Source organism: Scyliorhinus canicula, chromosome 5 (genome assembly GCF_902713615.1).
Source record: "Scyliorhinus canicula chromosome 5, sScyCan1.1, whole genome shotgun sequence".
In the NCBI taxonomy this organism is placed as follows: Eukaryota; Metazoa; Chordata; class Chondrichthyes; order Carcharhiniformes; family Scyliorhinidae; genus Scyliorhinus; species Scyliorhinus canicula.
Genome location: NC_052150.1, coordinates 55,761,447 through 55,775,963, shown reverse-complemented (window position 1 = coordinate 55,775,963; position 14,517 = coordinate 55,761,447). Strand labels below are relative to the sequence as shown.

Below are 14,517 nucleotides of genomic sequence, written 5' to 3'. Positions count from 1 at the left end.
CGTTCTAATTGGCTGCCTCACCACCTGTCGCAGACCCAGTCTGGCAACTATTCTCTTAAGACCATGGCTAGCTTGGTCAGTGGTGGTGCTACCAAGCCACTTTTGGTGATGGGCAATGAAGTCTCCCACCCAGGGTACTTTCTGTGCCCTTGACACCTTTAGTGCTTCTTCAAACTGATGTTGAACATGGGTGAGCACTGATCATCAGCTGAGGGAGGGTGGTACGTGGTAATCAGTAGAGGTTTCCTTAACAATGTTGACCAAATGCTACGGGACGTCACGGGTCCAGAGTTGATCTTTAGGACTCCCGGGGACCTCCTAACCAAATATTACCACTGTGCCGCCACCTTGGGTGGGTCGGTGGGACAACATATACCAAGGAATGGCGGTGGTGGAGTCAGGGACATTGTTTGTCATCTATGATTCTGTGAGTATAACTACGTCAGACTGTTGCTTGACTCATCCGTGGGACTAAGCCCCAGAAGACTTTGAAGGGTCAACAGGGCTGCATGTTCCAGTGCCATTTCTGGTACCTCGACTGATTCCAGTCAGTCCGTCCAGTTTAATTTTTTTGCTCAGTCATTTCAGAGAGCATTGTTGTTGGTGGAGGCACATGTAGGCCAGACAAGGTTAGCTCAGCAGATTTCCCTCACTAAAAAACTCAGGGATCCAGATGGGTATCATGTTGCTGTACATTCTGAACTTCAGACTAACTTTTATATTTGAAAATCAACCACAAATAGGATCAACTGCCATTTGTGGATTGAAACAGATACATTAACAGCGTTCAAAATGCATCTCAACAAATACATGGATAGGATGGGTATAGAAGGATACGGCACAAGCAAGTGCTGAGGGTTTTGGCCAAGGGTGGTACAGTATCATGACCAGAATGGGCTTGGAGGGCCAAAGGGCCTGTTCCTGTGCTGTATTGTTCTTTGAAACACTTCCCTGTCTCCAGAGACAATAAGAGCTGTCTAAAATTATGTTGGTTCAATGCTGTTTCCTGACACTAATTCAAAATGGTAATTTCAAATTGAATTGGTCATTCAGACACAAAGACACTAGCTGACTCAAAGTTGCAAGGTGTGAAAGCCAATATTCAGGAGGTGTAATTGACCTAATCACCAACCTTATTTGGAAAAGGGCTCAGAGCTTGACAAAATGTCACATAGGGAGGAAGCCATTTTGTTGTCTACTTTTAAAATAAAACAAGAAGCTGATCTGCAGAAAGCAGTTTAAAATAAACAGGATTTAATGAGACATAAATTTTAATGGAAGCAAAAAATTTGAATAATCCCCATTCAAAACGTGCTAGATGCCATTAGGCTTCACTTTGGTATCAGGTCTGATTGGAAATTCAGGCATTATTTTCACTAAAACTGCAGTATCAGCATGACGGTGACATTTCCAATGTCAAGTACATTTTTAAAAGGCAATGGCCCAATCTTATTTCCAGTTATAAGTGAGGATACAGTAAGTCATCTCTAAATGATGATCAACAAATTGCAGGTCCCTCAAGATATCAAAATGAAGGAGGACTTCCGACGGCGGAGGGGAGCTGTTGCATACCAGTCATGGGGGAGGGCAGAAAACAGGCCGTGGAAGCACCACTAGCACTGGGAGAGATCATGGACAGCATTAGCTCCATGCAGACGGGGAAGGCGCCGGGACCAGACGGATTCCGGGCGGACATCTGCAAACATTTTGCGACAGCACTGGCCCCGCATCTGCGGTAGATGTTCACAGACTCGCTGGCCAAGGGCACACTGCCACCCACGCTAGCACAGGCCTCAATCTCGCTGATACTTAAGAAAGATACCCAACCCATCTCACTGCTGAACGCAGATGCCAAAATACTGGCCACAATCCTAGCCAAAAGGCTAGACGACTGCGTGCCAGAGGTGGTCGCAGAAGACCAGGCGGGCTTTGTCAAAGGTAGACAGCTTACCTCCAACGTCAGGCACCTGCTGAACATGATAATGACTCCCTCCGGGGACAGAACACCAGAGGTGATTGTCTCCCTCGACGCAGAGAAGGCCTTCGACAGAGTTGAATGGAAATACCTCAGAGGTACTGGAGTGGTTCAGGGTTGGAACAGGATTCATCTCTTGGGTAAAACTCCTATACAACGCTCCCATGGCGAGCGTACGGACAAACGGCACCAACTCCTGATACCTCCAGCTGCACAGGGGCACGAGACAAGGATGCCCACTGTCCCCGCTGCTGTTTGCTCTAGCAATTGCGCTCAGAGCGGCAAAAAGCTGGAGGGGGATCCGAAGGGGCAGCAGACAGCAGTCTCACTCTATGCAGATGACCTGCGCCTCTACATCTCGGACCCACAAAGCAGCATGGATGGAATCCTTGCGCTCCTGAAAGAGTTTGGCGCCTTCTCGGGCTAGAAACTCAACATGAGCAAAAGCGAGATGTTCCCGGTGGGGCAGCACTAACGGGCCTGCCATTTAAACAAGCCCAACTCAAATTCCGCTACCTGGGGATCCAAAAAACCAACCTGACATCCACAGGAACAAAGAAAAAGGAGAACACAGGCGGAGGACGGAAGGGCTGGATGAAGCGGCAGCATGCATGAGAAATCAATGGCAGCGAGGTAGAAGCGAGGGCCAACACTGGCACCAGACACACTCGAGGATTGTCCTCCGGAGGTGCCTCGCCGGCACGAACGGAGGCCTACTTACGTATATATAGATATATCATATTCTGTGTAAATAACGGCAAAATATACTCTGTGCAAAATCCAATAAAAAACATTTTAAAAAAAGATATCAAAACGAAATAATTTGTTATGCTTATGCACATTGTCTTATGGCTAACCTGTGATTCTTACTGAAACAATTGCCTTCATTAAATTCCCTTCTTACAAATAGAGATGTAATCCAACATACCATTAAAGATCATTGTTTGCCCATTAAAGATCATTGACCATTAAAGATCATTGTTAATCAAATAACACTGCACAACATCAGAACCTCAGATCGCAAGAAACTGCAGAGTGTGGTGAACTCAGCCCAACGCATGAAACAAGTTTGCCATCCTCCCATTGATTCTGTATCACCTCCCGCTGCCTCAGGAAGGCAGACAGCATTATCAGAGACCCCTCCCACCCAGGCATTGCCTTCTTCCAAACCCTTTCATCAGGCAGAAGGTACAGAAGTCTGAAGACCCGCACATCCAGACATAGGAACAGCTTCTTCCCCACAGCTACAAGACTCCTCAACAACTCCCCCTCGGACTGATCTGTTCCCTGTAAGAACACTATTCACGATGCCCTATGCTGCTCTTGTATTTGCTTTGTTTGGACCCTTGTTCTGCACTGTAACGAATCACTGTTTGTTGATGTACCATTTGTCAATGTTCTTTGTTGATTATTCTTTTGACTACTATGTACGTACTATGTACGTTCCCTCAGCCACAGAAAAATACTTTTCACTGTACTTCAGAACATGTGACAATAAATCAAATCAAAGCAATGGTCTGCAACAAATCATCCGGACTTCTTTTGTAGTAATAATAAATAATAATAAAAGCTTATTGTCACAAGTAGGCTTCAATTAATTTACTGTGAAATGTAGCCATCTGGGATGGCCACTCCCAACAAGGTACAGTGCAACTCGCAAAGACTGATGGGTAAAATGGACAAGCCAAGATTCAGACAGGCTCAGAGCCTGAAATGCATATTTGTCAGCAAAGTCCAGACAGCATCGAAACTCCGTTCCATTAGCATGTTAATCAAGCTGATTAGCAGGTGATGGTCCATCTCCTCCAAAACAAAGGACTGGTACTCCAGGAATCGGGACAGTCCCAGACATTTCACCGCCACTCCTGTCCAAAGGAAACGCAAACAACGGGGTCAATGACCGCCTGGGATACGCCCAGCCATCCAGATCCCTGCCCACTTATTGGCTAAAGAATCGAACAGAGTGATCAGGGATCACCAAATTAGTAAGGCCCAAATCGAAGGACCGCCCAAAATAGCGCGAAACCACCCCCCTCCCCTCCCCTCCCCTCCCCCCCCCCCCCCCCCAGAGTATAAAGGAAGAGTCCGCCATATGTTCGCTCTCTTTTGGCTTTGGTACCCCAGTCACGGCCACCGCCAACTGCAGCAAGTTCGAGTTCAATGCCCACTACCAGACGGATAAGCCCAGGTGAGCAGCAGTTACCACTTCAAACCCAAGGGATCCAGAATTGAACAGCGGCCACTGTTTCCTGACCTAAGCCGGGTGCCCAAAGTTAAGTACAGGTTGTCTTAGTAATGTTGCATGACTGATTGTATGTAAATAATGTACCCTTGACCTTGAACTAACTAACTGGTGTTTGGCTCTTTGATCGATAACCAGTTGAAACTTGTGGTGGTATCATTCGATACCTGACAACACTAAGCATTCGGACATAGACAATATAGAAAAAAGGCAAATTCACTGATTGCCCTAATTGGAACAGAGCCACATAGAAGACCTAGTAGTAGAGAAAAACGCACAACAGTTATTGGCGACATCTGACGGGACTCGACCCAGAAGTGACCGTGTCACTCCGAGAGAACCCACCAAAGCATTTGAATTAGAATCCAAATTAGCAAAGTAAAGAAACCACAAGCGAAACCAGTATCGATCAAAACCCCAGAATTCAGGTGTGTAAGTTGCATGCGTACTAACAACGGGATAGAAGGTAACTCGATAGATTTTGTTGCGTGAAACTTTCAGGTGTTGCGTAAACCGGAAAATAGCGTAAGCCATATCCATGTTTGCACTACCGCTTTATTCCCCCTTGTTCCAAATTTCCGGTAAGAGAGAGAAGTAATTGTAGGGATGGCCATGAAGGCAATGGAACGCCTTATGCATCCACAAGAGCCCGAGGTCGCAGCGACCAATAGATCAGAACAGTGTCCCGTATGGGAAGAAGAGATCAGGAAGTATCTAAAGGGGAAAGGATGGTCCCTATGGTCTGACTTTTGCGCGAATGAAGAGACAGGTCCTGGCAGCAGAGGACAGACTTGGTGGGACAGCCTGACCGAGATCCATAAAAAGAGTTTGACTGAGGTTCGTAAGCCAATGGCAATCGTGTCCTGTCCGGCACAATTGCAAGGCACAGAGGAGGTCGTGAAGACGCTCCGCAAGCAGCTAGAGGAGAAGGAGAAAAGTAGAGAGGGAGATTTAAATGAGTGCGAAAAATTAAATGTACAGCTCCGGGAGCAGTTAGCAGCGAAGGACAAGGTAATGGAGGATGTCAAGAGGGCACATCAATGCTGTCTCGCCCACCATAGCAGCTTCCAAATCCAATATGATAAGGCCTACCAGGACACACAGTGGTAGAGAAAACAGACAACAGAAAAGCCCCTAGTCGCCACATTCCGGCGCCTGCTCGGGAAGACCAGTACGGGAATTGAACCCGCGCTACTGGCCTTGTTCTGTATTACAAGACAGATGTTTAGCCCACTATGCTAAATGAGCCCCCTAATTATAGCTGAAGGACTAAAAATACAATATATTCAAGCCACCATGAACAAGTTGAACATTCAGTGATGCCGAAGTATGTTGAAAATAAGAAATTAGACCAATAATTACACATTTACGATTTCATAAATTCTTGACAATTCTCACCTCTCAGAGGTTTAGGATTCACCTGTTTCCGACGTGGCATGTTCTAGCTAGCCTCACCAAAGTGAAAAGCGGAAGAGAGATGGCGGAAAGACCGCCAGGCACTGACCAAACACCATCAAAACTGAAAGATAAAAACAATTAAGAAAATTACATAAAATGAACATTCACACCACCTCCCAATATTTTAAAAGAAAATATAAACCGCAAGCGGCTATTTATCAGGAACACAAAGTGCGAAACTGCTATTCTTTTTTTTTTTAAAAAGAGATCACTCGCGAAAATAATTATTTTTTTTTATAAATTTAGATTACCCAATTATTTTTTCCAATTAAGGGGCAATTTAGCGTGGCCAATCCACCTACTCTGCACATTTTTGGGTTGTGGGGGCGAAACCCACGCAGACACGGGGAAAATGTGCAAACTCCACACGGACAGTGACCCAGAGCCGGGATCGAACCTGGGACCTCAGCGCCGTGAGGCGGATGTGCTAACCACTGCGAAAATAATTATGAGAGTACAGCTTGGACTAACATACAACTTAGAAGACTGCTAAAATTCTGTAGTGTGTTAGAATACGAAACATTTTGGCATCTCAGAGCCTTTCCACATACTATAGTACATAATAAATGCACATAAAAAGTTATGTTTTCCTTCTTCCTCCCACTCCATACCCATTCATAAATATCCAACACTGCCAGTTCCTTTATTGTACATCTCATCTGATGACCGAAAATCGAACTTTTCTACAAAATAAAGGTATGTCAAGGAATAGAATTTAATGTGCTTATGGTTTTTGCAATGCTCCAAACCATTTTCCAGATTTGCTGTATCGTGCTATCAAGGACAAATTTTCTTCAGAGACTACAGATAATAATGGTTACATTTCAAAAGCACTTGTATGCAATGTCCCAGATACTACTATCACGATTGCTGGGTGTGTCCTCTCCAAACAGCAGGACAGACCCAGGAGAGGTAGCGAAACAGGAGTATACACTCACGAGACAGTTGCCCTGAGTCCTGAACATTGACTCTGGACCCAATGAAGTCTCATGGCACAAGGTCAAACATGGGCAAGTAATTGCCACGTACCGTCTCTCCTCAGCTGATGACCACTCCTCCATGTTGAACACCACTTGGAGGAAGTACTGAGGGTGGCAAGAACGCAGAATACATTCTGGGTAGGGTTCTTTAATGTCCATCACCAAGAGTAGCTCGGTAGTTCCACCACAGGCCAAGCTGGCCGGGTCCTAAAGGACATAGTTGCTAGACTGAGATAGGTGGTAAGGGCACCAACAAAAGGAAAAAACATACTTGATCTCATCCTTACCAATCTGCCTACCACAGATGCATCCACCCATGCTAGTATCGGTAGGAGTATCTATACGAGTAACCACCTCACAGACCTCGTGGAGATAAAGTCCCGTCTTCACATTGAGAATACACTCCTTTGTGTTGTGTGGCACTACCAATGTGTTAAATGGGATAGACTTTGAACAGATCTAGCAACTCAAAACTGGGCATCCATCAGGTTCTGTGGACCATCAGCATAATCATACTCAACCATAATCTGTAACCTCAAGGACCAGTATATCCCCCACTCTACTACTACCAAGCCAGAAGCTCAACACTAGTTCAATGAAGAGTGCAGGAGGGAATGCCAGGAGCAACTCCAGGCATATCTAAAAATGTGTCATCAACTAGGTGAAGCTGGGCACCACGGTGGCGCAGCGGTTAGCACTGCTGTCTCACTGCGCCGAGGTCCCAGGTTCGACCCCGGCTCTGGGTCACTGTCCGTGTGGAGTTTGCACACATTCTCCCCACGTTTGTGTGGGTTTCGCCCCCACAAGCCAAAGATGTGCAGAGTAGGTGTATTGGCCACACTAAATTGCCCCTTAATTGGAAGAACTGAATTGGGCACTCTAAATTTAGAAAAAAATCTAGGTGAAGCTACAAAATAGAACTATTTGCATGCCATACATCATAAGCAGCAAGTAATAGAATGAGCTAAACAATCCCACAACCAACAGATCAGATCTAAGCTTTGCAGTCCTGCCATATCCAGCTGTGAATGGAGGTGGACAATTGAACAACTCAATGGAGGAGGAAGCTCCACAAATATCCCCATCAGGAGTAACCCAGACATCAGTGCAAAAGATAAGGCTTAAGCATTCACAATAATCTTCAGCCAGAAGTGCCAAGTGGATAATCCATCTTGGCCACCTCCGGAGGTCCTCAGCATCACAGGTGTAAGTCTTCAGCCAATTCGATTAACTCCATGTAATAAAGAAACGGGTGAAGGCACTGGATACTGCAAAGGCTATGGACACTGAAAATATTCCAGCAATACTACTGAAGACTGCTGCTCCAGAATTTCCTGCGCCCCTAGCCAAACTGTTCCAGTACAACTACAAAACTGGCATCTACTCGGCAATGTGGAAAATTGCCCGGCTATGTCATGCACACAAGAAACAGGAGCAATCTAACCTGGCCAATTACCACCCTGTCAGTCTACTCTCCACCATCAGCAAAGAGATGGGATGGAGTCAACAAACATGCCATCAAGCAGCAACTACTCAGTAATAATCTGCTCACAGATGCTCAATTTGGGTTCTGCCAGGCTCACTCAGCTCCTGACCTCATTATAGCCTTGGTTCAAACATGGACAAAGGAGCTGAATACCAGGAGTGAGGTGAGAGTGACTGTCCTTGACATCAAGGCAGCACATGATTGACTGCACGATTGACTCTGGCATCAAGGAGCTCCAGTAAATCTGGAGTCAATGAGAACCAGGAAAAACCCTCCGCTGGTCGGAGTCATACCTAGCACAAAGGAAGATGGCTGTGGTGATTTGAGGTCCATCATCTCAGCTCCAGGACATCACTGCAGTAGTTCTTCAGGATAGTGTCCTAGGCCCAACCAGCTGCTTCCTCAATTACTTTCCTTCCATCATAAGGGCAGAAGTGGGGACGTTCGCTGATGACTGCACAATGTTCAGTATCAGTCGCGATTCCTCAGATACTGAAGCAATTCATGTTGAAATGCAACAAGACCTGAACAATATCCAGACTTGGGCTGACAAGTGGCAAGTAGCATGCCCCAAACAAGTGCCAGGCAATGACCACATCCAACAAGAAAGAATCTAACCATCACCCCATGACATTCACTGGCATTACCATTGCTGAATCCCCCACTATCAACATCCTGGGGGTTACCATTGACCAGTAACTGAACTAGACTAGCCATATTAATACTGTAGTTACCAAAGCAAGTCAAAGGGGAAGAATCCTAGACCAAATAACTCACCTTCTGATTCCACAAAGCCTGTCCACCATCTACAAGGCACAAGTCAGGAGTGTAATGGAAGACTCTCCACTTGCCTAGATAAGTGCAGCTCCAACAACACTCGAAAAGCTTGGCACCACCCAGGACAAAGCAGCCTGCTTGATTGCTACAAATTCGAGAAACATCCAACCCCTCCATCACCGACGACAGTGGTAGCCATGTGCACCACCTACAAGATGCACTGCAGGAACTCACCAAGGTTCCTTAGGCAGCACCTTCCAAACTCACGCCCATTACCATCCAGAAGCATCAGAGCAGCAGATACCTGGGAACACCACCATCTGAAGGTTCCCCTGCAAGTCACTCACCATTCTGACTTGGAAATTTATCGCCATTCCTTCACGGTCAATGGGTCAAAATCCTGTTACTTCCTCCCTAACAGCACTATGGGTGTATCTACACCGCAGGGAATGCAGCAGTTCAAGAAGGCAGCTTACCATCACCTTCTCAAGGCATGGGGCAATAAATGCTGGTCGAGCCAGCAACATCCACATTCCATAAATGAATTTTAAAAAAGCATTTTGGAAAATGAAAACACATTTTGTTTCACTAAAAATCAATAGGCAGTTTACTGAAAGCAGAGGGATGTCTAAACCGAGAAATCAAGAACAAAATTGGAAGAGTCATTAAATCCGTCTACCAGAGAGAATAGTGCTCTCAGCAAAAAACTCAAAGTCAGACCAATAAGAAAAACTTGTCTTCCAAATTTCAAATTGGACTATAGCTCAAATATAGAGGAGTATCAACATTAACCACAAGATGAAGTAACTTTAGTTAGAACATCTTTTGCCGAGAGATGTAAAAACAAACTCCCATGGATCACTGATGAATGAGTTCATTTTAAAAATGAAATGGACTCAACAGGGCACACACTGTCAAAATGCCTACCGCATATTCTCATATCATTTTTCGTCAATCCGTCCTCAATCTCACAAGTTCAATATCTGCCCCGAACAAAGATTAACCTCTTTGCATGTCAAATAAGGAATACCGTTAGTTAACATCGGTGACTCCAGAGCACAAAGGTCCTATGAATACCAAATAAAAGGGATGGAGAAAGATTTTACCAAAAATTCCACATCATTACTGTTGCCTCTTTGGTAAGGAAACTTACTGCAGAACCAATTATTCCAAATCTTTAAAAAAATGAAGAACTCTCTGGAAGTAAGAACTGGTTGTGTCTTTAGAGATGAGGAACGGTAAAGGAGAAGACAGAAAGAGGCAGCAAAAGTCAGGTGCTGGGGTTAAAGAGGTGATAAGAAGATTACACTGAACACAGAGTACAGGGAACAAACTACAAAGCAGAATGGGAATAGGAGTCATGGAAATAAGAGGAATAAAGACAAAAGATATCATAGGGCAGAGGATGAGAGCACAGGTAGGAAGGAGGGAACAGTATATTTTACAGGAGGGGTGGAACACGGTAAGAGGAGGAGGGACACATCACAGTTGGGGAAAATCAGACGGGGGGGGAAGGCAGAGCTAATGAAATGTGGGTGAAAGGATGAGATGGGGGTCAGGAGTGATCACACATTGAGGGACGGAGGAGGAGTGGGGAGGTGACACCGGGTGAGGGCTCAAACTGTTGTGGGGGGAGGGGGGGGCATGAAGGCGGTGGAGAGGGTCAGATTGGGGGGGGGGGGGGAGCGCGGGGAAAGCGGGCAGAAAGGGCGGCTGAGCTGCCGGATGGCCCAGCAGTCAGACTTCCACTCCCACCCCCCTGAGCGCCTCCCCCGGCCCAGCCCTGGCTGGGCCCGGTCGGCCCTACGGCCGCTGCCTCACCTCCTCCGCTGGCGGAGCCGGGGCGCAAGCGGCTGCCAGGCTGCCCCATGACGTCAGCGGAGCTCCCGCCCCGCCTCCCCGAGCGCGCCGGGCCGGGGGGAGGGGCTGGGGAGGGGGTCACGTGGGGGTTCCGCCGACAGCGGAAGGGCGGCGGCTGATTGGCCGAGGCGGCGGCTGTGCCCCTCCCCCCCCCCCCCCCGGAGACGAAGTGACGGATATCCCGGAGGTTCCTCGCTGTCAGCTCACGCTGTGTCCTTCACTGGGCTTCCCCACCTCGCCCAGCACCTCCCTCCCCCACCGACATCACACAGACAGACTCACCAGCGGAAAATACACCGTGAAAAGGCTCCTCATACCGCGCGCCGCTCCCAGCGCAGCCTGGGCTCCAGCTCAGTGACTTTGCAAACCCCAGACGGGTGGCTATTTTATATATGTATCTATAAATATTACAGAGAGGAAGGCGGAACGGAATCCTCTCAAGGGCAGCAGCCAATAGTCGAGACGAATAAGCCGCTGCCTTGTGAACTCGGAGACTCCCCTCCCCTCCCCCACCCCGAATAGTCTTTCGATCCGGAAGCAATAAGCTGGGCGATGGCAGAAACCTTCCGCAGCTCCTCAACACAATCAGCGGGAGGAGGAGGGAGAGAGAGAGAGACTGGAGTGAATGTCACTCTGGAATTATCCTGCTGGCTGGAAACACTGCGGCTACCCGTCCACTCTGCTGCAAACACTTAACCCCCCCCCCCCCCGCACCCCCTCAACACAAACAAAATCTCTGCCCCTTTCCAAACACTTGGATCAAAAAAAAAACTTACGTTCCAAACAGATTCCTGGAATCATTTATTAGGATATAATTTAATGCAACGTTGGATTATATTTTTTAAAACGTTCGCTTGCCGCCAGGAGAGGGGCGGGCGGGGGAGGAGAGATGGGAGAACATAGAACAGCACAGAACATTGTGCCAAGCATTGTCTGCAACCAAGATCAAGCTATCCCACTCCCTGTCATTCTGGTGTGCTCCATGTGCCTATCCAATAACCGCTTGAAAGTTCCTCAAGTGTCCGACTCCACTATCACAGCAGGCAGTCCATTCCACACCACTCTAAAGAACCTACCGCGGACATCCCTCCTATATCTCCCACCCTGAATCTTATAGTTATGCCCCGTTGTAACAGCTACATCCACCTGAGGAAATAGTCTCTGAACGTCCACTCTACCTATCCCCCTTATCATCTTATAAACCTCTATTAAGTCGCCTCTCATCCTCCTCCGCTCCAGAGAGAAAAGCCCTAGCTCCTTCAACCTTTCCTCATCAGACCTAGCCTGCAAACCAGGCAGCATCCTGGTAAATCTCCTTTGCCCCCTTTCCAATGCTTCCACATCCTTCCTATAGTGAGGTGACCAGAACTGCACACAATACTCCAAATGTGGTCTCACCAGGGTCATGTTCAGTTGCAGCTTAACCCCGCGGCTCTTAAACTCATGCCCCTGTTAATAAACGCTAACACACTATTGGCCTTCACAGCTCTATCCACTTGAGTGGCAACCTTCAGAGATCTGTGGACATGAACCCCAAGATCTCTCTGTTCCTCCACGTTCCTCAGAACCCTGCCGTTGACCCTGTAATCCGCATTCAAATGTTTCCTACCAAAATGAATCACCTCGCACTTATCAGGATTAAACTCCATCTGCCATTTTTCGGCCCAGCTCTGCATCCTATCAATGTCTCTTTGCAGCCTACAACAGCCCTCCACCTCATCCACTACTCCACCAATCTTGGTGTCATCAGCAAATTTCCTGACCCACCCTTCAGCCCCCTCCTCCAAGTCATTGATAAAAATCACAAATAGCAGAGGACCCAGCACTGATCCCTGTGGTACACCGCTGGTAACTGGGTTCCAGTCTGAATATTTTCCATCCACCACCACCCTCTGTCCTCTCTGTGATAGCCAGTTACTTATCCAATTGGTCAAATTTCCCTCTATCCCACACCTACTTTCTTCATATGCCGACCAAGAGGAACCTTATCAAATGCCTTACTAAAATCCATGTAAACGACATCAACTGCTTTACCTTCATCTACACACTTAGTTACCTCCTCAAAGAATTCAATAAAATTTGTGAGGCAAGATTCCGTGTTGACTATCCCGGATTAAGCTGCAACTTTCCAAGTGGTTATAAATCCTATCCTTCAGGACCTTTTCCATTAATTTACCGACCACCGAAGTAAGACTAGACGGCCTATGACTACCAGGGTCAATCCAGGCAAAGGGAGAGTATTTCATCACACTCCTGACTTGGGTGGTATGGTAGCACAGTGGTTAACACTCGCTTCACAGCGCCAGGGTCCCAGGTTCGATTCCCGGCTTGGGTCTCTGACTGTACGGAGTCTGCACGTTCTCCCCGTGTCTGTGTGCCTTTTCTCCGGGTGCTCCGGTTTCTTCCCACAAGTCCCGAAAGACATGCTGTTGGGTAATTTGGACATTCTGAATTCTCCCTCTGTGTGCCCGAACAGGCGCCGGAATGTGGCGACTAGGGGTTTTTCACAGTAACTTCATTGCAGTGTTAATGTAAGCCTACTTGTGACAATAAAGATTATTATATTATTATTACTTGTGCCTTGGAGAGTCAGAGGATGAGTGTCGCACCACAGGATTCCCAGCCTCTGACTTGCCCTGACAGCCGCAGTATTTATAGCTAGGTTCTGGTCAATGGTAACTCCCAGGATGAGGATAGTGGGGATGCAGCGATGGGAATGCCATTGAATATGAAGCGGTGATGGTTAGATCCTCTCTTGATGGAGATGGTCATTGCCTGGCACTTGTGGCATAAATGTTAATTACTTGGGTGGGAGGGAGGGAGGGGGGAGAGGGAAGGGGGAGGGGGAAGAGGGGGAGGGGGAAGGGGGGAGGGGAAGAGGGGGGGAAGAGGAAGGGGGAGGGGGAAGAGGGGGAAGTGGAGGGGTGAAAGGTTTGGCACAGGCGGCTAGAGTGTGCGCAGCTAGATGTGTCGGGGAGATAGCTCTCCATGCACATCCACTGCAAATATCTCAGAAGTTTCCAGATTAACCCGTCATCTTCCAATTTGAGTCAAAAAAAGTTCATAAATGCCCTGAAGTCTTGAACATTAAAAAAGGTGGGCAGTTCCAGTTATAACAATACCTCCGCAGCGCTCCGAAATCCACGCACGGGCAATTTGCTGCTTCTGGAACTACTGCAAAATAAATCCTTGACTCCGGTTCCCTGCCTGGGAAAAGCGGAATCCTAACCCCATCACCACAACACAGACTGTCAGGGACAATTATAAACCTATTAGAACCACACACACCACCGGGCTGCATGCTCACCGACTCAGTTACTGGGGAAGCTTCATAATAGCAACATGACAACAGACTGATAAAGATGTCACCCAACGACTTTCAAAGGGGAATTCCCCAGTTCCTGTTTTGAGAAGCAGTGCCAGAGATTTTCGGCCATTTTACATTTACTGTCTAAAATAAGAACCAAACCGAATGGGGATGGAATTTTCACATTTGTAAGAAGCATGGATTTCATGATTTGGGGCCAACCCTTCAAATGGGTGTGGGCACTACAGCACAAATATTCCCCAATTTCATAAAACATAGGAGCAAAATTAGGCCACTTGGCCCATCGAGTCTGCTCCACCATTCAATCATGGCTGATAGTTTCTCATACCCATTCTCCTGCCTTCTCCCCAGAACCCCTGATCCCCTTATTAATCAAGAACCTATCTATCTTTGTCTTAAAGACACTCAGTG

The 14,517-nt window shown here is 47.2% G+C and overlaps 1 protein-coding gene across 6 annotated transcripts in view; it reads right to left on the bottom strand.

Moving 5' to 3' along the window:
• The window catches only part of hivep1 (HIVEP zinc finger 1), a 294,854-nt gene extending 283,608 nt beyond the window's left edge, over positions 1-11,246 (bottom strand). For 2 of the 6 annotated variants that reach the window (XM_038797105.1, XM_038797111.1), the window contains exons 1-2: positions 10,740-10,845; positions 5,616-5,736 (exon numbers count right to left, since the gene is read on the bottom strand). In XM_038797105.1, coding sequence (XP_038653033.1) covers positions 5,616-5,655 — 40 coding nt within the window. In that variant the 5' untranslated portion in view covers positions 5,656-5,736; positions 10,740-10,845. Of the gene's footprint in view, positions 1-5,615; positions 5,737-10,024; positions 10,049-10,071; positions 10,519-10,739; positions 10,846-11,060 lie in introns of those variants that run through there. The other 4 variants (XM_038797106.1, XM_038797112.1, XM_038797108.1 and 1 more) reach the window with 4 other exon arrangements.
• Between the last annotated feature and the right edge of the window lie 3,271 nt (positions 11,247-14,517).